At 42.5% G+C, this 26,856-nt stretch overlaps 4 protein-coding genes across 9 annotated transcripts in view; 1 reads left to right on the forward strand and 3 right to left on the reverse strand.

Moving 5' to 3' along the window:
• Window positions 1–26,856, reverse strand: part of rsh (radish) — a 94,054-nt gene that overhangs the window by 45,035 nt on the left and 22,163 nt on the right. For 3 of the 5 annotated variants that reach the window (XM_017235137.3, XM_017235134.3, XM_070279681.1), the window contains exons 2-6: window positions 6,853–7,282; window positions 6,108–6,213; window positions 3,820–4,341; window positions 2,705–3,651; window positions 2,539–2,642 (exon numbers count right to left, since the gene is read on the reverse strand). In XM_017235137.3, the coding sequence (XP_017090626.1) occupies window positions 2,539–2,642; window positions 2,705–3,651; window positions 3,820–4,341; window positions 6,108–6,213; window positions 6,853–6,920 (1,747 nt within the window). In that variant the 5' untranslated portion in view covers window positions 6,921–7,282. Of the gene's footprint in view, window positions 1–1,010; window positions 1,355–2,538; window positions 2,643–2,704; window positions 3,652–3,819; window positions 4,342–6,107; window positions 6,214–6,852; window positions 7,283–26,856 lie in introns of those variants that run through there. The other 2 variants (XM_017235135.3, XM_017235136.3) reach the window with 2 other exon arrangements.
• On the reverse strand, window positions 7,700–8,889 carry LOC108121146 (proteasome subunit beta type-5-like). The gene is made up of 2 exons (XM_070279434.1): window positions 8,797–8,889; window positions 7,700–8,738 (listed from the first exon to the last, which is right to left on the reverse strand). Exons 1-2 carry the CDS (start codon window positions 8,800–8,802, stop codon window positions 7,962–7,964), a joined length of 783 nt encoding a protein of 260 aa, XP_070135535.1. The 5' UTR covers window positions 8,803–8,889; the 3' UTR covers window positions 7,700–7,961.
• Window positions 15,270–16,158, reverse strand: LOC122321066 (uncharacterized). The gene has a single exon (XM_043210199.2). The coding sequence runs from the start codon at window positions 16,045–16,047 to the stop codon at window positions 15,598–15,600; it is 450 nt and encodes a 149-aa protein (XP_043066134.1). The 5' UTR covers window positions 16,048–16,158; the 3' UTR covers window positions 15,270–15,597.
• Window positions 20,424–22,138, forward strand: LOC108121183 (protein mono-ADP-ribosyltransferase Parp16-like). Of its 2 annotated transcripts, XM_017235142.3 has the most exons (3): window positions 20,424–20,492; window positions 20,577–21,040; window positions 21,096–22,138. In XM_017235142.3, exons 2-3 carry the CDS (start codon window positions 20,627–20,629, stop codon window positions 22,023–22,025), a joined length of 1,344 nt encoding a protein of 447 aa, XP_017090631.2. In that variant the 5' UTR covers window positions 20,424–20,492; window positions 20,577–20,626; the 3' UTR covers window positions 22,026–22,138. The 2 variants fall into 2 exon arrangements, with proteins under 2 accessions (XP_017090631.2, XP_017090630.2); XM_017235141.3 differs by having other exon boundaries at window positions 20,443–21,040.

Consider the following 26,856-nt stretch of genomic DNA (forward strand, 5'->3'; position numbering starts at 1 on the left):
GAAAACTTGTTGCACATTCGTACCATGGACGCAAAAAAATGGCGAATAATGGTCGTCGTCTCTGGGACATTCTGGTCTTCTTGTTTTCATTGCAACACAGAGACTAGTCACTGGATTGAAAACAGACTCTCGATTTCTACGCATTCCCATTTCGCATTTCATTCATAACGAGACTGCCGAATGGCAGCGGAGAAAGTGGGAGAAAGTAGAACTCATTTCATTCATTTACTGGCTGTCACACAGACACTGGCAGGCACAGCCACTCGGTGCAGTTTCATTCATTAAAAGCCAGGCCAAGAAAGCGGGGGAGGGGGCGGTCTGGAGTGCGGGGCGTGGCTGGGTCTGGTGCGTTTGCCAAAAATTTCTTGCCAATTTGGCTTTCAATTGAGAAATTTCTGGGCAAAACTGCAGCTCTTATGGGGTTTTTTTTTTTTTTTTTGGGGTGAAATCCAGATCACAAAAATATACTTGAAAAACTTAAGAAGAGTTTCAAGTTTATATTTTAAAAAATATGCCTTGATTTAGTTGGTTTTTAAGACGTGGACATTTTTTTTAGACAGTTTTTAGCTTAAAACTTGATTTCTTGAAATTATAATTATGTTTCTTTTTCTTCCTAATCAGAACTATAAATTAGGACCTTAATTTAGGAACTTAACTAAGGAATTTTAAATACTAAATAAGTCATATAATTAACACTTTAAAATATTCTTAAAATAATAGTAAAGCTTAAAATAAATTAAATTTTTAAGTTTTTAAAAAGAAAATAAAAATAAGCCTACGAACTTTAAAAAGTCATTGGGAAGCCTTTTTAATAAAAAAAAGTTGTGATAACCCCCAGCGTTGCAAGCTGCCCTTTGTCGACACCCTTCTGCCACATGCAACAAGTAAGCGTCGAGCCAAATAAACAAAGGATACGCGCAACATTAGCCCATATCCTGTTGCATACTATCCGTACAGATTACAGAGAGTCTCGAAAGGATATGGATTTATGAGATATCGGTTATACAGACCGCTGCGACTGCGATTGCTGCTGCTGCTGGCGCTGCTGCTCGACGCTGCTGTTGCTGCTGATGCTGCTGCCGCGGACGACTGCTGCTGCTGATGGTGTTGCTGCTGTTGCTGCTGCTGTTGGCGTCGACTGCGCAGCGGGGCAGCAACGCCGCCGTCGCTGCCAACGTCAACGTACTCGGCCACGTCGCTGCTTTTCGTTGTTGTTGTGACGGCTGCTGGCTGGCTGCTTCTACTTGTGGCAGTTGCAACAACTGCAATCTCTCAATGGCAAGTCTTCTCCACACACAGCAAAAAAAAAAGTGGCAGAACTGTGGCAGTACAAGCGGGATGGGCGTACAAAAAAAATACAAAAAAAAAAAAAAATAATATTATATACACACACACACACTGTCGCACAAAAAAAAAACACGAAACACGGACGCACAGGCACACGCACACGTCCACGTTACACGTACACGTACACGGTATACGGTACACGTACACGCTACACGCACACTAGAGTCATTTATGCGCAATGGCCGCCAACGAAATTCGCGCTTTTCCCAAATTCCAGGCCAGAGCTGGCCAGGCTGGAGTTTCTCGCGGTGTATCAGCAGCGGCGGCTATATAGTTGGCGGGGCGGGGGGGAGGGCACACCGACAACGACTATCTATACATGTCCCGACTCCGGACTCTGATGATGATGAAGTGGTAGCTGTGGCAGAGTGGCGGGTGGTGGTGGATGGAATACACGGAGCTACTACGGCCTGCCTCTCTGAATCGCCGGCTGTCGTGTGTTGCAATTTCTTTGGTATTTTTTTTTTGTATTTTTTTCGTTGCGGATGGTGCTGCTTGTGGCACGTTTGCGTCCTCAACGCCAACTGAATCGCCGTCTTCGAGTCCCGTCACCGTCAGCGTCAGCGTCTCCGCTTCAGCTTCTACGTCCGTTGCCAACTCCGGTTTATTGGCCCGGATTGTCAGCTCTTGGCCAGCGAACAGCTGCTCGGCTTAAATATCAGCTGTTGCCAGCTTTCCGCCAACAACCACAAGGACATCTACAAAAGCTGAGAGCCAAGCTCCTGGCGGAAAGCTTTTTCACATCCGGTTGGCAGGACTCGCGAGGCGGTCTGTATTCGAACATGTATTTCAAGCCTTGTGACTGACCTACTTCCTGCCATCGGGATGGCGGTCTTTCAAAAGCTTTACGGCCTATGGGGCAAGGATGTGGCAAGCTTCGAAAGCGTACTTGTGCCCTCGAATGTATGCTATAGAAATTTTAAAACAAGGTTTTCCCACCACATTCGCAGTACCTTTTTATGGTTTATGATTCTTAAAGGTATTATACAACTTTCAAGTTTTTGTTTTAAACTAAGCAAGAGAGTTACTAAAGTTAGTTAGTAAAGTTAAGCGAGATATATATTTTGGGTTTTTGAATATTTTATGGATTATTTGGCTTAAGAATTTAGGTTTCTTATATCCCCTCTGATTATATTATATCTGTATTATAAAAATAATTAAATACTTTATGTTATTTCTTTTAAAACTGACCTGTCTGAGTACTTGAGTCAAAAAAAGTGCTAGTGGTTTCCACGGTCATAGTGCCGATGGTGCCATCTATGATTTGGGCCGAAGAGTCTCTTCTGCCGCGATATCTAAAGGAATAAAATAATTATTAAAATAATTAAAAATAAAATATTTAATTCTTTAAACCCACCGGCACACATCATCGCTCTGGGAGCTCTGGCGACGAAAATTTCGGCACCGGATCATCTCCTCCGTGGTGGACTGACGCCGAAAGCCCCGGGCAATCAGGATTTCTTCGGTGGTGGACTGCCGTCGAATGGCCGGCCGCTGATTCTGTTCCACGGTGGGCAGTGGGGGTGGCCGGGAGCACGGGCTGGGGTCCCGCGACGAGCAGCAGCTATTGGAGTCCGGGGAGCGTGGCGAGCGGGCCGCCGAACTGCTCTGCCGGCGCAGGGTGTGCCGCCGAGGACTGCCGTCCCGCTCGTGGGAGCGATCCGGCGACAGGTGAGTCCGCGAATCCCGGCGTCCGCCCCGTGAAGCGCTGTCCGGCGACAGAGAGTCCCGTCGCGATGTCCGCCTTTCGCAATCCTCCGGCGGATCCGGGCTGAGGGCTGGCTGCGAGCCACGCCTACTGCCACCGCCCGGCAGGCAGCCCTCGTCGAAAGCGGTGGCCTGGCGCTGCAAACGCTGGAGACGTGGCGCCCGCTCTGGACTGACGCCCGCCTTGGAGTCGCGCCGGTTGACGCGGCCGCACTGCGTCGTGGAATCGCGGCGTCCCTTCGGTGCGGTCGGACTTGTCGCCGGCGGCGTCACCGAACTGGTGATGATCGTCGGCGGCGGCAGGGCCTGGCAGGCGGAGTCCACCTGCAGGGCGGCATGATGGGCCAGGTGGAGGTGGTGAGTGCTGGTGCTCGGCTGGTGGTACAGGGACGTGGAGTGGTCGGAGCAGGAGCCGGCGGAGCTGGTGGATGGGCGCTGCTCCTGCCGGAAGTTTGGGAACTCCGGGGCGGCCAGCGAGTCCCGCTTCTTGCCCATTTGGTATTTGCCAGGGGGCGGGGGCGTGGTGACCCGCCCAGCCACAGTGCTGTCCCGCCGGCTGCTGGAAAGGTAGCTCTCCCCGGAACCGCGACGGGATGCCTGCGGGGGATGGGATGGAATGGGGGCCTGGTTAGGGTTTGGGGCTTAGGTTTCAAGGGTTCGAGTCTCTCTTTTCTGGCCAAGATTAGGTCCCATCGTGGCCAGAAAAAAAGCTCAAGATCACGGAGGGTTGAAGGTCGAAAGCTTGAAAGGTCAATCGGTACTCACGCTCTTCGTGCACTCCACGACGACGGGAACGGAGACGCATGTGCTGGTCTGCTGCTGCTCCTCAACTGCCCCGCTCTCTCGCCTGTTCCAGTGCCGGACGAACTCCGCCGTATTCGAGTCCCGTCGCGATCGCATGCTCCGTATGCCGGAATCGGCGCTCGATTCCCGGCGCTTCCTCGGTGCTATGTAGGTGGTGCCACCACCCGATCCCCCGCCTGCCCCAGTACTGGCGTCCGTGGTGGTGGAGGTGCGCCACGGCAGGCTCCGTGCGAGGTCCGCCAGGGTCTCTCGCCGATTCAGCTGGGCCTTGGAGCGGGCCGCCTGCTGCTGGGCCTGCTGCTGCTGGTGGTGCTGCTGCTTGGTGCCTCCGCTCCACTCGCGCAGGATGTCGGTCAGCTGGGCCAGGGAACTGCGGCGCCGGCGCTGCAGTCCCGGCGGGGGCGAGGTGCTCGGCGGTGTGGTGATCTGGGCGGCGGAGTCTCGACGACCGCCCAAACGCTGTCGTATAGTGGACTCCTCCAGCTAAATGGATGATAGGAGGGGATTTGATGTTTATTTAGTCTAAAATAAGCAGATTATTGGAGAGTCGGGGAGGTTTGGGAAGATATAGCCATCGCAGTGGGCCCTATAGGGAAAAACCCGTTAGGGGATCCATCAGGAAAAATGGACAAAAAATCGAAAAAATATTTTGTCTCAGGATTTTGATGCAGAATGGTGGAGAATCGACCTAGAAATCGTTTAAAACACTCCGCTTGAGAATCGGATAGGAATTGGGGAAGATATAGCTATCGCAGTGAGCCCTATAGGGGAAAACCACATTTCCAGGGGATCCATCAGGAAAAATGGACCAAAAATCGAAAAAATATTTTGTCTCAGGATTTTGATGCAGAATGGTGGAGAATCGACCTAGAAATCGTTTAAGGTACTCCGCTTGAGAATCGGATAAGAATTGGGAAAGATATAGCCATCGCAATTATCCCTATAGGGGAAAACCACATTTCCAGGGGCCCCATCAGGAAAAATGGACAAAAAATCGAAAAAATATTTTGTCTCAGGATTTTGATGCAGAATGGTGGAGAATCGACCTAGAAATCGTTTAAGGTACTCCGCTTGAGAATCGGATGAGAATTGAGGAAGATATAGCCATCGCAATTATCCCTATAGGGGAAAACCACATTTCCAGGGGACCCATAGGGAAAAATGGACAAAAAATTTGAAAAATATTTTGTCTCAGGATTTTGATGCAGAATGGTGGAGAATCGACCTAGACTCCGCTTGAGAATCGGAAAGGAATTGGGGAAGATATAGCCATCGCAGTGGGCCCTATAGGGGAAAACCCCATTTTCAGGGGACCCCTCAGGAAAAATGGACAAAAAATCTGAAAAATATTTCGTCTCAGGATTTTGATGCAGAATGGTGGAGAATCGACCTAGAAATCGTTTAAGGTACTCCGCTTGAGAATCGGATAAGAATTGGGAAAGATATAGCCATCGCAATTATCCCTATAGGGGAAAACCACATTTCCAGGGGCCCCATCAGGAAAAATGGACAAAAAATCGAAAAAATATTTTGTCTCAGGATTTTGATGCAGAATGGTGGAGAATCGACCTAGAAATCGTTTAAGGCACTCCGCTTGAGAATCGGATGAGAATTGAGGAAGATATAGCCATCGCAGTGAGCCCCATAGGGGAAAACCACATTTTCAGGGATCCCATCAGGAAAAATGGACAAAAAATCGAAAAAATATTTTGTCTCAGGATTTTGATGCAGAATGGTGGAGAATCGACCTAGAAATCGTTTAAGGTACTCCGCTTGAGAATCGGATGAGAATTGAGGAAGATATAGCCATCGCAGTGAGCCCCATAGGGGAAAACCACATTTCCAGGGGACCCATAGGGAAAAATGGACCAAAAATCGAAAAAACATTTTGTCTAAGGATTTTGATGCAGAATGGTGGAGAATCGACCTAGAAATCGTTTAAGGTACTCCGCTTGAGAATCGGGTGAGAATTGGGGAAGATATAGCCATCGCAGTGAGCCCTATAGGGGAAAACCACATTTCCAGGGGTCCCATCAGGAAAAATGGACAAAAAATCTAAAAAATATTTCGTCTCAGGATTTTGATGCAGAATGAGGGAAATCGAAGTCTCAAAAAATAAGTCTCGGAAATAACTTCAAGGTTCAAGGACAAAGTTGGAAGTGAACTTGAAGCTAATTTTCAATGTTTATGATTGGACCTATTAATCTTAAATGAATTATTGAATTTCCAATATTTTTTCCAAAGCTTACCTGTTCCCGGACAAGATCGTCCCAGCCGTTGCCGCCCTGCCACACCAAACCCACCTGGTGTGACATGATGGGCAGGTTGCAGACAAAGCAAATGGCTGTCATAGTCCTGGAAAAATAAGGATACAGGATTAGTGCACTCATTAAAATAGTCGTATTATCCAAATTTCCACATGACGCGCACAAAACTGGAGAAATAAATGTATTATTTTTTAAAATTAAATGAAAAGCAGGCAGGAAACAAAGTGAAAGCGATCTGGAGTGGAAAATTTTGAGGAAGAATGGAGGAGAAAATCGGAAAATGAAGAAGTGACTTGGACATGCAAGGACCAAGTGTTTGAATGAAAGATGTTATTTTTGGAATCGGCTTAGCTGGCTGGCTGGAAAGCTCTCGCGAGTGAAAGGCTTTCACCTGTAGGCATGCAATGGCCGACAAAAGCCTGAGAAAAGCCAGAAAATCTGAAAAGCAAAAGCTATCATGCAATAAATGGAGAGAGCTTCAAGCGAAAGTTCGAAGAAAGGTGAAAGGTGAGTTTATTGGATTTGTATATACAAAGTTTTTTATATATTTTGTTTTGTTGGTGCAGTTGAAGAAAGAAGAAAGCTGTAGAAAGTTCGAAGGTTTAAGAGCAGAGTAGAGAGAAAGCTGGTGTAGAGCTTTTTTTGGCAAAAGGAAAGTGGCAATGCAAAGCTTGTCTCATTATCCTGAGCTTTTAGTTTTGATTTAAAATTTGAAAATTGTGCTAACTTTTTGCGTATGACCACGCAGGATGTGCTGGGCTGATCCATGGACCTGTAATGCCGCAGTTTTGACATGGCGCATGTTTTCGATCCTTTTCGATCCTTTCAGCCAATTAACTTGGTAGCGTTATCCTTGTCAGCCGCCGTTCCTGCGGCTCTTCCAGCGGCCCTTCAGATCCTTGATTTCCTCGTATTTCCTTTTTGTATTTTCTTTTCTCTTTTTTTCAAATTTTAAAATATATATTTTTTTCCTAATGGAAAAAATATGGGATTTTTTTCGGGATATCTTTTTTTGGGGTGACTATATCATATAGTTAATATTTATATATATATATAATTTTGTTGATGGGGCGGGATTTTTATTTTTGGTTTGGTAATATTTTTGAATGGGTTTAACTGTACTTGGTTTGCTACACACACAGAGACACAGAGATACACTGGAAAAAATCGAAGAAAAAAGTATTTGGTGGTTTAAAATTATTGGATGGGGTTCGATATTTCAAATTAATATGCATTTCTCAATGTACAAGGGAGGTTTTGTTTTTTAATAATTATTTTGAGGGTTTTTTGGGTCACTAAGCTACTAGGGATATTCCTAAAAATATTATAATGGATTATTCATATTTTATATTAATATATTAATATTTATAAGTTCTTAAAGTAAAAAAAAATTTAACACAAGACATGCCAAAGTAAAATATAAATTTTATTAAAATTAATTAAATAAATGGCTAATATTGTTGAAATGTTTTCTGTTGAAATTTGTAGTTTGTTTTCATTTTAAACATTTTTCTCAGGGAAGATTATTAAAGAATTTTTCCTATTGGTTTTTTAAATAATTTATTACACGAATTCCCCACCAGACCAAGCCCCAGAGCTTTCAGTTCTATTCTTTGATTTAAAATTCTATTGGCTTCCATTTAAGCCTCGAGAAACATATATATTTTTTTTTCAGCAAATAGCTGCCCGGAATGGCAGATGAATTAAGCCTCGCAGGCAATCAAGAGAAAGTCTCAAGTTTCTTGGCCAAAAGTTTATGGTTCGAAACCGAAAAACTCCCTAACAAACAAATTCTAACAAACTAATAATTTTTTAAATATTTCCAGAACAAACATGCTATTGAGAAGGAGCAGGTAATGGATCAGAATCGGTATCTTCTTCGCCATTTAGAAGATACTGGTACTTCTCGTGCAGCTCCGCCAAGTCCGTATTGGACATTTTTGTACAACCTTTCGGTGTCACCAGATGGACTACAACTGAGCCGCCTGTATAGGCGTCTTTCATGGCAGCATAATAGAGAGCTCGTTGCACCATCTCGTGGGCCGCCTCGTCCTCCAACTCCCATTCGTATTCAGAGTCCAGCAACCCATAGGCTGAATCTGATCCACTGCCTATACTAAATAGCTTTCCCTTTTGGCGCAAAACGTCCGAGTCGACGTAGTACAGCTCTAGCTCGTCCTTGACCCGCCCGGGTCCGGCCAGCAGGATGGACATTTCCAGGCCGTCTCTACGGTGCTTGTAACAAATATTGAAGAGAATTTTGCTGGCGGCGGTCGCCGACATCGACTCCTTGTGGCGCAACTCGTAGAGGCGGCACTCCCGCCTCAGGACCCGCAACCAGTAGGCACCGTCGGCGCTTACTCCGGCCATTGTCGCCAGCATGGAGTCCCCGATCTCGACGATCTTCTTCGCCGATTGCGAGCTAATATACGAGCCTGAGGTGGTACGGGAATCGGCGGCCAGGATAATGCCGCTCTGGTAGTGCATACCGACGGTGGTGGTTCCGTGATCAGAATCGATTTTGATGCCGGTCTTCTCGGCATGAGCTTTAATGAAGTTCATGCTGGTGGTGGGATGCACTCCCAGAGGCGGTGGCGCCAGGTTGTAGGGATCCTGGAAGTTGCTGGTGCTAGCATTTAGACATTTAGGTACGAGGCATTTGTGATCTTACAAACATCGGCTAATGCCATTTTAGAAAATTGGAAACAAATTAAAAATTTGTAAATCGACGAAAGACTAGTTGTAGACTGGAAGTACTTTTTACGTAGGGAACTATGTTTCTAGTTTCTTTTTTTTGTCAAGAAATCAATCTGCACAAAGTTAGAAGTAACTCTTTGTGAAGGATTCTGTCAGTCAGGACCTAAAGCACATTTCTGTGAGTAAACTTTCCACGAATTTTGCGCCAAAACCCCGAAACTATTTCTTGCATTTTTGAAGTATCTATCTGTCTGTATCAACTGCAATCTGCTTTTCAAAACTTGGCTAAAAGTTTTTCGGCCAGAAAGTCAGAAAACAGCAGAAGCTTAATCAATTTCGAGTGCACAACAGCATCTGGCAGTTGCTGGCATCAGGATTCATCATCTTCGTCATCATCATCGTCATCATGTTATACTTTTTTTTTTGCAGGGTGGGTGGATGACAACAGGGGTTAAAGGTGGCACGAGTTGAAGCTGAAACCGTAGCCAGGACAACCCAGGAGCAGAGGCAGAGGACGGAGAGCAAGAAGCAAGGAGCACCTGGCAGGCTCAAGTGGGCGACCGGCTGATTGACAGTCCCGGCTGTCAATTTGCTTTCCCTCTGAAGTGTGTGCCTCGAACAATTTTCAACTCAATTTTCTCACTTTTCCGCAGTTCCCGTGCTCCGTCTCGGTCCTTCGTCCCGAGTCTCAGTCTCCGGCCGTGGATTCTGTCCGGTTTTGTGGCTAAGCCGTACCAGCTGCACGCGGACACGGCCGGAGAGTTCACGGAAATTGAGAACAGGTCAAGGGAGATTTTATAGAGAAAGATAAGGATGTGTTTTATTTTTCTTTTAAATTTTAAAAATTATATACTTTCTAGCATTATAATCTTTTAAAAACTAAAAAGAATTAAAAAGAGATGAGAGCAGTACCGGGAATTATCATATATTGTCTTGAAACTGGATTATAATCCTCCCAACTTGTCTATTATTTTTTTTCTTTTTTAAATTTAAATTTTTAAGATTAATATATTTATGTAGCATTGCCTACAGTTTTTTCTCAGTGCATGTCACTTTTCATTCGCGAATTGATGGAAAAGCAACACATCAGCTGCAAAGGAAATGAAAGAAAGCGTTGGCTGCTAAACCACTTTTTTGCGTTTTTGAAAGCTAGTATAGCTCATAAAGCTCTCTGACTTTATACCTTTCAAGTCACAATACTAATAGTTTAAAGGCTTATCCCTTAAAAACTTCATTATGAGTATTTCAAAAAACAATTTGTAATAAGCCACATTAATTTGATTGATTTTTTTCCATAATTTAGCATTTTCGTGTCTTTTCAATATTCATTCCATGTTGTCTCGGCATCAATAAAATTTGATAAGCTTTAATCCCCCCCAGGTCCATTAATCTGCATTATCCTTGAGAACTCATTTATCTGCTTTCTCGTCCTGTGGCTGTTCTATTTTGTTTTTTTTTTTTTTTTCAACATTTTATTCCCAACAGTTCCACTTTGTTCGGTTTGCTAAATGAAACAATTTAGTTAAATGCTCAGCATTTGACGTTGCGGTTCTATTCACAATTTTTCCTTCTTTTTTTCGCTCTTTTTTTTATTTTTGTATTTTTTCTACCTTTTATTTTTTTTGTAAATTGTTGTCCTGGCAATAAAATGCAATTCCGAAAAAGAAAGCAAGAATTTCAGAGACTTTTGGCACCTGCCGGACACTGGGCAGCTGCTTTTTATTTTCTATTTTTTTTTGGAGGTCCTTTTTCTAAGTGACTTTTCATGTTGCCAGAAGAGAGAGGGAAAATGCCAAGGGAGTGGGGAGCTTAGGGGTGGCTATGAGGGTGGTTGGCTGTGTTTTTTTTTTTTTTTTCGTCAGCTATTTAGTTAATTTTTAGAGGTCCTGTCGGGCTGTCGGAGAGGGGGCCCTCTCTGAAATATTGCTTGGGCTTCTGCTAACAGTTTCCTTTTGATGTAATTGCCGTGGACCAAAAAAGGCCACAAGGGGGCGGGGGGGAGTGAGGGAGTGGGGTGGCATGGTCTAGCCCAGGTGATTCTGGCTGAGGTGGGTGGCTCAGTAATTCATTGATTAACTGCCAAGGTCTGGCGGAGACACATGAAATGTCTGAATGTTCTCTAGTCCTCCGAATACTTGAGGCCATTTTCATTTAAAAATTTTCATTTTATTTTCTCTCCTTCTCTTTCACTCATCATCTTTCTCTCTCTGTCTATTACTCCCTGCTTTTATTTTTTTTGGGTTTTTTTGTCATCATCTTGGGTTTCGTTTTTGGCATTCAAAGTTGGAATACCTGAAAATGTTTGGTAAATTAGATCAAAGGACCAAAAAGTACGTGTAGGCATTCCCCGGTGTCTAAGTATGTGTGTGTGTGTAGCTGCGGGTGTATGTATGTATGGGTGTGTGTGTTGCGTTCAACGTAAGTACTTGGAAAGTAGGATTAAGTAATTTACGCGTGCCACTTTCAATTTCTTTGCTTCTGGCCTGGCCCCCTTTGGAAAGTTAAAGAGAAATGCCCGCTTTTGCTTCTGCTTTTGCCTTTCGCTTTCACTTTCACTTTTATTCTTATTTGATTTTGTGCCTTTCTTCTCATTTTCCTGCATTTCCCCATTCATTTCCTCTATCCCCTTTATTTGAGCTTCGTTTGCTTGGCTTTGTAAAGGGCTTTTCGGCTTAGAAGCCAGGCAGCCATTTGAATAAATAAATAATTAAAGTGTGTTTTTATGTGTAGGTATAGTAGGTGAGATATTTACCATCTCTCTCTCTCTTACAGTATCCCCTCTCTCTTGCACACACACATTAAAGTTTTTTGTATTTTTTATAATCGAAGGGTAAGTGACCCCACACATATAATATAAATTATATAGAAAGTCGTGCTGAGCATAATTTCCGCTGACAAAGTTGATAAAAAGTTGTAGCATACTTTTCAGGGCCGACCGCGACCATTATGCAAATCGAGTGAAAAGGCGCTGGGAAAACACTTAAGCCGTTTGGTCCAACTGTCCTTTAAGGACACACACACACACATACAAACATGCAACCTAAATACACATACACTGTGAAGAAATTTGGGGCTTTTTTTTTTTAATAATAGCAGGGGCTTATGAGTTTAAAAAATTAAGTTAATTAAAGAAATCTGTTTGATCTTTTTAAAAAATTATCACAACCAGGACTGGGACTTTTTTCTCTGAGTGTAACCTCACACAAATACCCCTCGCTGGCTGGCATTGTTGTAGGGGAAATCTAATTTCCTTGCTAGGCGCCACGCTGCGCTTTCGTGGTGCTGACAAGCTCCACCCTGTCCTCCCTATAAACGCCCCCTTTTTTTTGTGGCACTCCCCCGTCCCTGGTCGAATTCTGCTGTCTATGCATGCATAATTCAAATGGACAGCTCGGAACTGGATGAGAACCGATGCCAATACCGATGGAGACTGTAAAGAAGGACAGCAGGACGAAGACTGAGGCAGGACGCAGGATGAGGTCAGAATGAGGACAACGATGAGATGGTGGATAAGTTAGTTGCGATGAGATGATGGCGGCGGCGGCGGCGATGATGATGATGATGGGCCATGCATATTTGATGGAATCATCTTGGGATGACTTACAGCCCAACCAACTGTGGAGTAGTTTCGGATCAGGGGGCTTTATGCTTGAGCTCCGAACTGGAGAGAGAGGGTTTATCCCTTTCCTTGCCATCCTGCATTTATTTATTTAAGCAAGGTCACGCAGAAAAATATTTACCCATTCCCCCTCTTAACCTACATATGCTTATCAATATATATATACAAATGTTATATAGATTTTTAAACAAATTCCTGAGGCAGGAGTGGAGAACTTTGGTTCCTTTTGTTGAAAAGTTGTTTCATTAGTTTGGGTGGCCGAAAAAGGATTTTTGCCGAACAAGGGTTTTTTGGGGAAAGTTTTTTGGTTAAAGATTGAGTTTAGTTAAAAAAGAAACATTTTTTTTAAGGGTATATTGCTTAAGGTATTTTGTCTTCCAATGTGGTTTAGTTTTTAAGGGATTAGTAGTAAGCTTTTCTGAGGTGGATATTAAGTTTGAAGTTGAAATGCAAATCCTCATTAAAGCCATTCCCCCATTTCTCGTCAAAGACAAACATCCAATTTGAAACCTTCAGACATCTTGAGACTTTTTCAAGTGTCTTTGCTTGGAATTTGAACCATTTCGGAATTTGGAAATGCCCTTGATTAGTAGAGAAGCCATCTACCAACCATCTTCCTGGGAAATAATCAATTTCAAAACGAGCCCAAGTCGGCAAACAAAAATATTTCGCAAGGAAACGAAACTTAATGAGTTCCAGGCGATTAGGTTATTTTTTTTTTTCATCTCTTCCTGCTTATTTTCTGGCATGGAAGATGGAAAATGATTTGGCATTCAAGTTGAATCAATAATTTTGTTGAAATTTTTGACAAGGGTTGCAGGGCAACAAAGGGTTGTCCAGAAAACCCTTCAAAGGCATCCTTCCACTACCACTCCCATTCCCAGCCTCCAACCTCCACCCGCAAATAAAACTGAAACTCAAACTCAAAGACTCAAAATGAAATCCCGCAACATGAGCAACAGTTACCATAAGTGGGCGGCGGTGTGGTAGTCTTCAAAAAAGTGGGCGTGGCCAGTGGCAGGGCCAAAAGTTGGGCAGTCAAGTGCCAACAACATGGCAACAAGAGCGATGTCAAAAATAGTGTCTCGTTCAAAAAAGGAGGGGAATGGGTTATATGGAAAGGAGGACGGTTGGCCAAGTGGGTGGAGAAATGGGCTGGTTGGTGGGTGGCTAAATGGGTGGTTGGATGGGCAACTTGTTTGCCGGATGGTTCAGTGGACTGTTTTTGGGTTGTTCTCGGTGGGTGACTCGTAAGAGCTAAGCAAGCCACCACATCGTTTGCTCGTTTATTTGCTAACCAGTCTAAAATGAAATTAATTATAGTTACGCACAGTTTTGCGTGGAGCCCCTGTCTTTTTGTTCAGTGTATATGTATGTGTATTTGTATGAGTTGGGTTGTGTTCTGTTGTGTGTACTTATGTCCTTTGAGAGTCCTTGCTTGTTTTCTGGGTTATGGAGTTTTTTTTGGCAACAGTTTCTGATAAATGGCCTGTTTACAAGCTACTATTATTGCTTTTGACCAATTCCCTAAATGGTTTGTAATGTTTTTACTTTAAAAGTTTATATATTTTAGTTTTTAAAATACATAAGGATATTATTTTATGGTTTTTGTTTGGTATTTACAGATTTTTATGGAGTTTTTATAATAATTTCTAATCATTACAAACTTGCTTACAAAATTTTTAAGGGCAAGGTAAACAAATCATAAAAAAGCAGCTACCAACACTCCCTTGACTGAAACTGTTGGCCCTTCTAAAAATAATTCGTGTTGAAGGGTTAGGGTCCCTGTTACCCCTGTCTTTTCTTGACCTGACCCTGCCGTTGACCCCTTTTTTTTTTGAGGGGGAGGCCCTTGTTCAGCCAGCTGATGTCTGTCTGATGGGGCCTGACCCTGAACTTTTTAATTAATACGTGCAATTGCGTGAGCATCGAGCATTGAAAGGACTCGTTGAGCACAAACTCACACACACACACACACATCCACCAAAGCAAACACACAGGCACATAGTAGGAGCCACCCAAAATGGCGGAAGGAAAGGGAAACAGGCCAAAAAAACAACAAGAAGGGGGAAAAAAGAACCAGAAGCCGCAACAAAAACAAGCAAAAGACGAAACTCGTTTTGGCCTCTTGCTGGTTACAAAACGCGCCATAATTTTGAGTGAGCAAAGCACTGAGAGAAAAGGCTGTAAGGTTTTACAAAAAATTATATATAAATATTAAAAAGCTTTTCCTTTGAGTGTTTTTAGTTACTTTTCTTGGCTTTCAAAACAGGAAATAGCTTCTTAGAAGTTTCTTTATCTTTTAGTTTCTTTTAAATTTTTTAAAATTTCCTTTTACTTTTTTCTGTCAGTGCCGGTCGCTATATGTTGGCAGTGATGGCGTTTCGCTTTTGTTTACATTTTATATCAAAAACTTTTACGAGCTACAAAATATGCTCAGCCTGAGCCAAGAGCAAACAAATGCGAGGCACACGCTTTCCAGGGGCAGGGCCGAAAAAATAAATAAAAATAAAATTGATAGCATGTTCTTTGGGGTCTTGTCGTTTTATATACAAATCTACATATACAGTGTATATTTGTATGAAAATATATTTGAATATAAGCCCTAAGCCAGGGTGGTAGGAGGATATATGTTGAGAGTTATTGGCAGGCCTCAATTATCGCTTACGAAAGAGACTTTTAAAGCTTATAATGGGTTGGGTTTGGTTTAATGGAAAATATATTAAATATATTAAAATTAATATATTTATTTATATTTATCAAGTAATTTTTATCCCTCCGATTTTATTTTTCCCTCAGACTTTTCACTCACTAGTCCCATTAAATCATTGAATTGAAACAAAACAATTTATTTTAAATGCCCGAAGCCTTATAGTTGATTTTACTATTAAATGATTATGGAAATTAAGAAATTTAATTTTGAAAGTTTGTGGCAGCAAAGAGGTTTCTCCGTAAATCCGATTTTCCGTTCAGGGCTCTTCGGGGTGGTTCTGGGCCCAGGATTGGTCTGTCCCCTCCATGGAAAGTCCTCGTAACTTAGGTATATATATGTAGACTGTGTGTGCGGGTCCAGAGAAGGTCATTGATAATTTTGGAAATCTTTAGAAGGGCAATGAAACAGAAACTCTCAGGAATGAAGAAAAACTAACGTCAGGACTACTGGTTGCCCTGTTCGGAGGTCCGGGATCGCTCAAGGGCCTCGCGAAGGACCTCGCGGTAGTCGCTTTCTAGAAAAGGTATTTTTGCCACCAGCTCACCGTCGGTGTTGCAGACATACAGCTCATGTAGCTTATCTTCGCCGGGAGGTACCGGTTCTGTAGAGGGTAGCTTCGGCTCCTGAACTGTAGCAGTTATCTCAACACAGTCTTCTTTACTGTGATCGAATTCAAGCCCAAATGTTCCAATAACATGTTGGTTGACGATATCCATTTGTTGTGGGGTAAGTTGAGCCTTCTTTTTGGGCGACGATGTTCTTTTAGATGGTGACTTCTCTTTTTGGTTGTCCTCGGTCGCTTTCGGTTCCGGTTTCGGCTTCGATTCCGGTTCCTTTGTAATATTGACGATGCCTCGGCATCGGCCCTTGTTAATTACCTTGAAAGTATCCATTTCTTTAATTTTATTTTGATGAAATTTGTATTTGTTCTGTATATCAGCTAGACCTGTCTTGCTTTGTTCAGTTGCTTTGGTGAAGTGATGTTTCTGGGCTGAGTATTTGTAGAACTCTAATATCTAGGCCTACTATAAATTTGGCTTTTTCGAATAGTTACTTGGCCAACTTAGTCTGAGAACTATAAACCCCCAGTACTCTACGAGCATCTCTCATACGCCCTGTTGGCTGGCTTTCAAATCAAAATCAAAATCATTCATGGCCCAGGGCCAGCACCAAAAAACGGGAAAGGGAAAACATGAAAAGTTTTTAAATTCTCCCTCAACAAAAAAAGGCCAAAGTCACCCCTCAAAAGCCAACCCTCAATCTTTTTTTTATTCTCGTACCTTCTTCAAATGCAAAAATCTAATGAAATTTTCACCATTTTTCCTGGCCGTGGCTCTGGGTCTGGCTTTTCCTTTCGATCAATAATACAGCCGGAAAATTGATGTGAATGCGGTGAGATTTTTCTTTTTCTTCTTTTCAGTAAACATGTTTATATTTATGGGAAGAACCAAAAGAAACCAAAACGATTGCAATGACAGATGCGGACTATTAAAGGTGTAAGTGTTTAAACGGACACGGCAAGGTAAATACCACTCCAAGGAAATCTCATGGAAAAAGTTGTATTTTTTTATAAAAAAAAAAAGAAAAAAAAATATGCTTATGTGTATGGGTGATTTTTTTTTTTGCCTGGTTCAGTGAGCCATTTTATGTTAACAACTTTGTTGGCCCAAAGCGTTTCTCATCAGTTCGGTGGGGGCTGCTGTCATCATTATGTTCATCATTAACAACTCGTCAGTGTAATGATGATGCTGATGATGATGTTGATTATTTTCAAGTGTGTGCCATATGTTATCCCCCGCCCCCCACACACACACGGACTCCACAGACTTGCCACATTTTGGTGGCAACAAATGGCACAAATCAGCCGACAGGCAGTGCGAGAGCCGGCAACAAAACGTTGAAAGGGAAAAACAAATCAGTTTTTTATTCAACCTGCTCTGGTCCGGGTGATGGGTGATGGAGGCAGAGGCATCCCACACACACACACAAACACATCCTGTATAAAAAAAAAAAGGACTCACCAAGGAGCAAAAGTTTATGAACCATAAAACAGAATGGAACGATGCATAGGCATGCGATTTTTTGTCTTTATTTTTATTTTTATTTTTTTCTGCCCCTTGTTCGCCCTTTCACCTGGGTGCCTTTTTTTCCGCCAGACTTTCACCTGAAAAGAAAGTGCTTTGCATATCGTTTTGGCCCTCTTTAAAATGCCGTTAGATGGCAAATATTTCAGCCATTTTTCAGCTCAAGTTGAGTTGTAAAAACTTCAGTGAAAGCAAAAGATTTTCTTCAACTCCACAATGTTGAGGGGGACTTTTTTATTTTAAGAGGAGTCCTTGGGAGATTGGTCTTATTATATATATATATTTTTTTTTCTAAATAAAGTTAGGGAAATATAAACTTCCCGCCTGTCCGTTGGAATCACAGGGAATCACATATATATTTTATAAAGACTTAAAAATTGTCTCTTTTTACTTTTTTCTAAACTGTTCACTTTCTGTAGAATCTACAGGATTATAAGAGTCCTTTGAAATTAAAAAAATGGGTATACAAGCTTCGTTTTAAATCAAAGATACCTTTTTTTTAACTTCTTGCCTTTATGACCATAAACCTTTCTAAAGACTCGGCCTGACCTTTGGCCCAGTTCTTCCTGCATGTCTCTTAAAATCTAAAAGAATATAAAACTTCATCTCCTTTTTAAATCAAACCCCTCTAACTCCCTTTTTTATGGTTACAGAACATCTATACCCTAACATCCCCTTAAATCCTATCTCCCGACATTATTTATATTCCCATGTCCTTTGTAAGTACAAATTTTATTATCCCATTTCCCGTCCAAAGCGAATAAATCTTAGTAGTTTAGTTGGCCAGATAGAGACTTTGAGGAAATGTAGCATTTCCCGTTTTTGGATTAATTTTTGCGGCACTTATCTAATGGCAACCTAGGCTAATAATATTTGTTTATATTTTTCAGATTATTTTTAGCATTTTTCCCTCCGACTTTTCACTCAGTAGTCCCATTAAATTTCATTGAATTGAAACAAAACAATTTATTTTAAATGCCCGAAGCCTTACAGTTGATTTTACTATTAAATGATTATAGAAATTACGAAATTGAATTTTGAAAGTTTGTGGCAGCAAAGAGGTTTCTTCGTAAATCCGATTTTCCGCTCAGGGCTCTTCGGGGTGGTTCTGGGCCCAGGATTGGTCTGTCCCCTCCATGGAAAGTCCTCGAAACGATATATATGTATATGTAGACTGTGTGTGCGGGTCCAGAGAAGGTCATTGATAATTTTGGAAATCTTTAGAAGGGCAATGAAACAGAAACTCTCAGGAATGAAGAAAAACTAACGTCAGGACTACTGGTTGCCCTGTTCGGAGGTCCGGGATTGCTCAAGGGCCTCGCGGAGGACCTCGCGGTAGTCGCTTTCTAGAAAAGGTATTGTTGCCACCAGCTCACCGTCGGTGTTGCAGACATACAGCTCATGTAGCTTATCTTCGCCGGGAGGTACCGGCTCTGTAGAGGGTAGCTTCGGCTCCTGAACTGTAGCAGTTATCTCAACACAGTCTTCTTTACTGTGATCGAATTCAAGCCCAAATGTTCCAATAACATGTTGGTTGACGATATCCATTTGTTGTGGGGTAAGTTGAGCCTTCTTTTTGGGCGACGATGTTCTTTTAGATGGTGACTTCTGTTTTTGGTTGTCCTCGGTCGCTTTCGGTTCCGGTTTCGGCTTCGATTCCGGTTCCTTTGTAATATTGACGATGCCTCGGCATCGGCCCTTGTTAATTATCTTGAAAGTATCCATTTCTTTAATTTTATTTTGATGAAATTTGTATTTGTTCTGTATATCAGCTAGACCTGTCTTGCTTTGTTCAGTTGCTTTGGTGAAGTGATGTTTCTGGGCTTAGTATTTGTAGAACTCTAATATCTAGGCCTACTATAAATTTGGCTTTTTCGAATAGTTACTTGGCTTACTTAGTCTGAGAACTATAAACCCCCAGTTATCTGGCTTCCAAATCAATATCAAAATCATTCATGGCCCAGGGCCAGCACCTCCCTTCTAGATGACTCGACCTGACCTTTTGGCCCTTGCTGCCTGCATGTCCTTTAAAATCTAAAGGAATATTAAGCTTCATCTCCTCTTAAAACACACCTCTCTAACCCCCCGTTTTTATGGTTATGGAACATCTATCTTCTATTTGCCGCCCAAAGCGAATAAATCTTAGTAGTTTAGATGGCCAGATAGAGAGTTAGAGGAAATGTAGCATTTCCCGTTTTTGGATTAATTTTTGCGGCAGTTATCAATTATCTAATGGCAACCGGATGCCACGAAATCGACCAGAAACCGAAATGCAATTGGAGGAATGCATTTTGCAAAAGATTACCGCAGTTATCCTGCGAGACACCTCAACAGGTCCTGCACCTCTGCTGTCCTCCTCCTGTCCTGGCACTCTGCCGCTGACAACACTCAAGTACTTAAAGGAATTGCTAAACTATTAAGCTAAGTAAGGTTAGAAGATTACAGAGAAAGAAAAGTATGGGGGCTTACACTCAAGTTCAAAGGGATTCGAGTTGAAAGCCAAAGCCATTAGTGGTCTTTGAGCTTGATAAACCTATCAATTATTATGCTTATAAGTTAATTTAAATATTTAAAGACTTTTAAAGATAGCTATACTTTTTCTCTGTGTATTTCGATTCAATTTGTATGGGGAATAAGTCAATGTTGTCTCTTCGGTTGGCAAACCGGAAGCGCCAATCCGGGACCAAGACGATTGCCAAGCCGGAAAAAAGGTTAAACTTGTTGCAGTAACTTTTTCACACTCCAACCCCCATAAGGACACGCACTAATACACACACACACACTAGCATCAATACTAATACCTATACACACAAGAAGTATATGGTTTATGGGAGGCGATAAATGTTATTAACTTGGCTGGCAAAAGTTTTGTAATTGAACGACCCGGCGTCCCAAAATTAGTTGGCTACAACTCCGCCGAGAATTGGCCTTCAAGATTTATATATATATATATGTATATATGTGTGTGGGTGTATCCTATCTATATATAGCTAGGATAAGACAAGAAACTTGGCCAAGAAAAAAAGGAGTGATGGCATTTGTTTTTTGTTCGGGTTTCGGGTTAAGTGATTCATTATAGTTGCGGAAAATCGGTTCATTATGCTAATTTATTTAGCCAAGTCAGGGGAGTGAGGGGCTAAGAAAAATGGTCAAGACTTAATCAACTTTTTTGCTAACTCAGTAGTCCTGGTGTTTTCACTTAGATCCAGCACCAGTCTCGTGTGGGAGACTCTAAGATTTTGTGACACTTTTCGGTTTGTTTCGGAAGACCCCAGATATTCCCTCGACGAGTTTTTAAACTAATAACCCCCATAATATAATATATATTTTTTAAACAGAGTTACATTTCAATCCAAAAGACACGACCCTTCTAAATTGAACGTCCACAATGCACTCGAATGCGCCCTATCACAGGCTCTTCGACACGATCGCCTACGATCTTCCACCCTGGGTGGACACCACCTTCAGCCACCGCGCCCCCATGTGGGCGGGGCAGGCTTTCATATCCGGTTCGGGTAATGGTGTAGGCATTGGTGGTCCTGGATCAACCACTTCATCTTCTTCAAGTACTAGAAGCAACATTAGCGGCGCAAGCTCTTCGAGTGGCTATATCTCTGAGACCGTTTCAGAGTCCATATTCAGCTCCTACTTCCGGCTGAATGATTTGGAGGGGAGACACAACTTGTGGTCCACCTGGTGTTCGGGCGGCGACAATCAGAATGAGCATGCTCGTCAGGATCGAGATTCTATCAGCCCGAGTACCCCGGAAACGGCCATAGCGCTTCCTTTCAGTGCGTGGCAGGTGAGTTGGAGTCCAACTAGGCTTACTTCCCCAGCTTTTATGTTTTTGCTCTCAGATACGAGCCATGGAACGTTTGCGGGAACTCCTGGAGCACAATCTCATTGGCGTGGACGCCAAATGGATGCTGTTCGTCGCCTCGGTGATGAGCTATCGCAGCCGAAGCCTGTTCCGCGCCTGTGCTCCGCCCACAGTTCGTCCGCCCCTGGTCGGGCGAAAGCTGGACGGCCTGACCTTGGCGGTCAGCAATCTGCCGGACATGCTGCAGCTGCGGCGCCAGCTGAAAGCCAAGCACATGCCCTGGGGCCCGCTGCCGGACGAGCGGGTGGCCCTGCTCCACTGGGTGCTGATAGAGAGCAGAACTCCTTACCTGCGCCCGCTGCGGAGTCACGAGCGGTCGCACGTGTGGGCGAAAGTGGGCCAACGGCCGTTGGACGCGCCCAATCTGGTGTTCCAGGTGGTGGGCGGCGGGCCGGACTCCCAGGTCGAAGGCGACCCCGCCAACGAGGCTGTCTGCGCCGCCTACGGCATAACCCCGTCGACGTGGCTCTTCTATTCCGGGGAAATGGATGCCCTGTATCCGATGATCTGTGCTCCGGAGGATCCGGGCCAAGAGGAACTCCAACTGCAGCAGGATCTGAATGTGGCGTGTGATCGGGCGCCCGCCTGCGCCTGCTGGGGCCAATCGCTGTGCGGCTCCGTGTTGCGCTGCGTCGCCGTTTGCCAAATCCGCCAGGCCAGGCTCCAGGTGTGCTATCTGCTCATCTACACTGTCGCCATGTCCCAGAGGCCCAATCTCCGCGAGCTGATGGGCGAGTGGCAGCAGGAGGGCATCCTCCAGACAGAACGATCCAATCAGGTGGCCGACAATACCGGCAGGAACATGGACTCGCCGGCCAAGGGGCTATTTTCGAGCATCGATTGGGGCAGCCTGCTCAAGAATGTGGGCGTGGCACTAAACATCCTCTGCAGCGGCCGCAGCTGGTAGAGAGGATGCCCCTTAGCCCCTCAGCTGTGTAGCCTGCTCCTTGCAACCAAAATTGTTTAATTGTTTGACAAAGTTATATGCCGTTGCATATTAAACGCTTGAAGTATGTCCAGGCGGAGTCTTTAGTCCTTTCAGGACCTCCTAGGAAAGGGCGAGGGTTCTGGACTCATTGTAGGATACTCAGAGTTCCTTTAAACGGGGTTTAAGCCATAAAGGGGAGTAGGAGCATTATGAGGTTTAATATTTAAGGCCTAGCATGGTAGACATTTCTTTCTATTTTATTTTTAAATTTTTTAAATATAATACCCTATTAATAATAAAAGTAATTAACTATCTTTTTGCTTAAAAATTAAAGCTCTTTACCGCCTAGTAGCCCTCTTCAAGCCTCTGTTTATTTTCCAGCACTTCTGCTCCAATTCTAAACCTCCCACTCTCTATATATATGCATATATAGTATATATACATATCTGATCTGATCCTGGGGGCATCGGCTGTGTCCTTTGACTGCCCGTTGGGGCGTAAATTGGGCACTGAAGTGCGGTGAACATTCCGGGGATAATGCTCCCTGATTAACTCCAACTCAATTCCCCGGAATTGTTTCAGGCCACTCCACACACAGAGTCCAGAGCTAAATTCCCGGGGCCTTTGTTGTTGCCGCGAAAATTGCGAAATTATTTGTAGTATAGTATACCAGGCTGAACCAGAACAAGGACCTACATATATGCAAATTATTCTATATGGAGAAAGGAGAGTATAGTGTACAAAATAGCACTTGAGGCTGTGAATGGGATAAGCAATGTGAAATAATTTCAATTATCATTGAATTAAGTAGTGTTTTGTAGCGGGGCCACTGGGCTAGTACAGTGGGGCCTGGTTTAAAGGGGAAATCATGGTGATGGGCTGTCAGGATAACGGAAGACAAACGGTAGAACAGAAAAGCAATCTGATTATTGCCAAAGATATGGAGTCTTTGGATTTATTATGAATTCGTCTTTAATATGCGAAAAGGCAATCGTGTGTACAAATAATGTTAACGCAAATAAACACACAGAATGCCAAGGAGAAAGTCTTGTGGGGGAAAGTCTTGGGGAGAGAGTGGGGTCAGGGGTCTGTATGGAAAGTGGCAGGTGGATAAACACCAAGGGAGAAGAAGAATTGTTGCAAATGGTCACGGAAATGGAAACGTAACAAATCTTGATCTCGTTTTTGGTTGCCTGTCAGCACACCACCACCACCACCCTTTCCCTTGTATCCTTGCCACTTTGTATCTGTATCTGTATCCTTAGCCGTGTATTTGTATCTGTATCTGTGCATCTTCATCGCCTTCTGCCCCAATTTATATGCACAACTGTTCACAGTCAATTGCCATTTGAAGCAGCTTTTCCCCCTCAACCAGCCTTTATTTTACTTTTATTTTATTTATTTTATTTTCTTTTTACTGTTTGCTTTTACTTTTCCATGGTATTGCTGTTGTATTTGTTATTATTACAGCATTGTTTTTCTGCCAGCGACTCCATTTAGCATATTTATTTTCTAATTTTTTTCTCACTTTTTCTCCTGTGTGTGTGTCCTGGGAAAATTCCTTGAAAGTTGAGAAAAAATTCCGCTCGACAAAGGGAATTTGAAGAATGGATTCGAAAATATTTTAAAGCTGAATTTTAAATTTTATTGTTATATTATACAGAGATGGAAATATTTTTATGTTTTTTTTAGAATATTTCTAGCTTGTAATCTCTTATATTTTTTTGTATTAATATTTTCTAGTTTTATCCTTTTTGTTATCCTTTGAAACAAAAGGTAAATGCTAAGTAATTGAATTTTCCAACAGGAAAGAGCTCTTGAACGTCGACTCACTTGCTTTTTAACTCTCGCTTAATTTCTTTTACATTTTGAATTTTATTTATTTATTTTTAGCCGCCAAGATTTATGCAAATTGATTGCGAGTCTATTAAATTTGCATATTTATCAATTTGTTCTGTGTCTGTGTGCGTTTTTCAGCTTCAGTTTCAGGAGTGTCAGGCGGAGAGATCCTTTTCTCATTTTTTTTGTATTTTTTGTATCTTTGTTGTTTGTTGTTTTTTGTGGAATTTGTTGGTTTGTTGGTTGTCTGTTAGTGTTTTTTCGATAGACGGTTGTTGCTTGTTGTTGTTTGTCTTTTGGCAACATATTTTAATTACATCCTTGGCGCTTGATAGCGCCCCGAGATATTTCAAGGCGATTTGCATAGAGACGAGTCCCCGGCAAGGATACTCTCTTGCCAGCCTGTTATCCTGCTATCCTGTCACTGCCTAATTAATAAAGATGCAATCCAATTAGCATTGGCAACGAGCAAAAAAACATCAAAGCGGATTCTCATACCAGGACAGGACACCACAGCAGAGGATGACAGGAAGGACGACAGGACGATCAAATATTAAACAGGCGCCAAAACTAAACCAACTGTGACAATGCTCTCGCCATAAGGCAATTATCATTATGATAATTAAAATCTATGGCTAATTGTAATTAAGCAGAGAGAGACGGCTATTCCAGCTTCCATCACTCTTAAATACAAAATAAATCTGATTCCATCCCGAGTCTCTCCCAAATCCTCCTACAAATTATCCAAAATGGTCCGCCAGGATGGAGAGCATCTGCTAATGGCATTCGGAATTTAAGGCTCGGGATAATCCAAGCAACTATGTCGGAATAATTGCGTAGCCACAGGCATAAAACAGACCCCGGAATGCGCAGTTCATATAATTCTGTGATAAATATTAATGGTGGTGTTGGTTCTCATTGCAGACAAAATTTTGGGATACAGAATATGCTCCAAACACTCGAGATTTGGGTTGAAGTCTAGTAGAGAATATATTAGATATATTTTCTAGACCCTTTTCGGACAAATACTGGTAACCAGACCGCATCTAATTCTCCCACAAAACCCCAGTACTTACAAGTACGCACTTTAACTTTACTTCCCCACCCAAAACCAGAAAAAAATAAAATTTTCAACTACCTCTTCAAGGAAACCACTTAAAAAGTACTTGTACTTGTGTACTACTTCCCTATAAAATCCAAAACAATCAAAGCCACAAAGTCTTTTTAATAGAATCTCCATTGCCAGAATCTGCCAGAGTCATTCCTCGTAACCCAAGATTCTCTTCGCACTTTTGTGGTTCGAGTGTAAAAAAAGTTTCGAATACGTTCTGGTTCTGGTTTGGTTTACAACTTTGTCGGCACTTTTGCTGAATTCGCAAACTATATCCAAGGATATCCCATATATCTGGCTGGATCTCCAAAGGTTTTCCCACCATTTTCCGTGCGTGTGTAGAATGCATGGAATTTGAGGAAAATCGTAAAGAAAAAAAAAAAAACAAAAAAAAAGCTAAAAAGCAACAGTATTGGCAACAACGATTTTTAATGTCGCTAAGGGCGACATTTTCCTTTACGACCCGCCCACTTTTCCACCAAAACGGGGCGATGCGACCAGGACTTATCTGCATCTGCACACTCAGCCAAAAAAAAAGACAGAAATGAAAATGGAGAAAAACAAATATAAAATGAAAAACCAGAAGGAAAAAAAAAAGTAAAAGTCGACCCATTCTGCCGAGCCATTAAAATGCATTCACATGCGTTTCGCAAATGCTCGCATTGTTTGACAGCTGCCTGGAAATTCAAGCCATCCTTAGTCCTTAGTCCTTAGTCGTTTTTCCTATTTTCCTCTGCCTCTCTCGCATTTATCTAGCATTTTTCCAGCATTGTTCTGCTGCCGGAAAATGGGCAACTCGGACCCTTCAATGGCCCAGAGCAACACTTGGTTGTCACTTCACACGACGCTACAAAAGGCTGTCTCCTCCTTTAAAGCATTTATGAATGATATTTTCACCTTTAAATGGATGATTTTTAGCCTAAACGAGTATTTAATATTGGCATCATAACCTAACCCTATAAACTTTATTGAAAATCCCTTTTAAACTACCTTAATATTTCCTTTTTAATCATTTTTATGTCACCTGATTTAATTGCTTAATTAATTGGCTTAACCATCGGATTGCATAACCGTAATGGCTCAGGTGTTAAGTGGTCCATTGGCTAATAATCCCTGCCACGCTGTTAATCTTGGATCAAGGATAATGCGAAGTAAAAGCTGCAAAGGCGAAATGCAGGCGCAAACTTACTTTGGCCAACAACGGCAATTAGGTTCGATGTGCCGTCGTCCTTTGGCCAATAAAAGTCAGCTTCCTGAACTACGGACTATAGACTATGGACCCGGCTGCCTGTCCTTTTAGCCTGTTAAACGATTTCCATGGCGGATGAGGGATGAGTTTCCGGTAGAAGCGTAAACAACAACAACAACAACTCCAAAAACAAGAGAAACTTTTCACTGGGTTGGGGCGGGGAGCAATGCCAAGGAAGTGTAAAAAACAACAGGAAGCGGCCAAAATGAACAAATCAGTCCAAATGAATCAAAACAGGAAGGAAATGCTTAAACGATGAGAAAATCCCAACGAGGCCAGTATGCAGAAAATATTAAATAATATAGCTGCTGTCGTTGTGGCATTTAATTTTTAAAGACTGGTATTAAGGCAAAAATAAGTTTCAGTTAACCAAAAATAGGAAAATTTTTATCCAATTTTTATTTCAGGATTTTAAGCCAAACTCCAACTTATAATTGCCATAACTCGGCTAATACTCGCCGGAACATTAAATGTTATGCTTTCCTGTTCTTAGTTTTTGAAGGACTATAGTTTCCAATGAAAATCAGTCTATCAAAAATCTGACTCATTTTTTGAAAAATTTTCAAGGGGTACCATCATCATTTTTGCCAAAAATTTGGGTCAAATTTTTT

This window comes from Drosophila bipectinata, chromosome XL (genome assembly GCF_030179905.1).
Source record: "Drosophila bipectinata strain 14024-0381.07 chromosome XL, DbipHiC1v2, whole genome shotgun sequence".
Lineage (NCBI taxonomy): Eukaryota > Metazoa > Arthropoda > Insecta > Diptera > Drosophilidae > Drosophila > Drosophila bipectinata.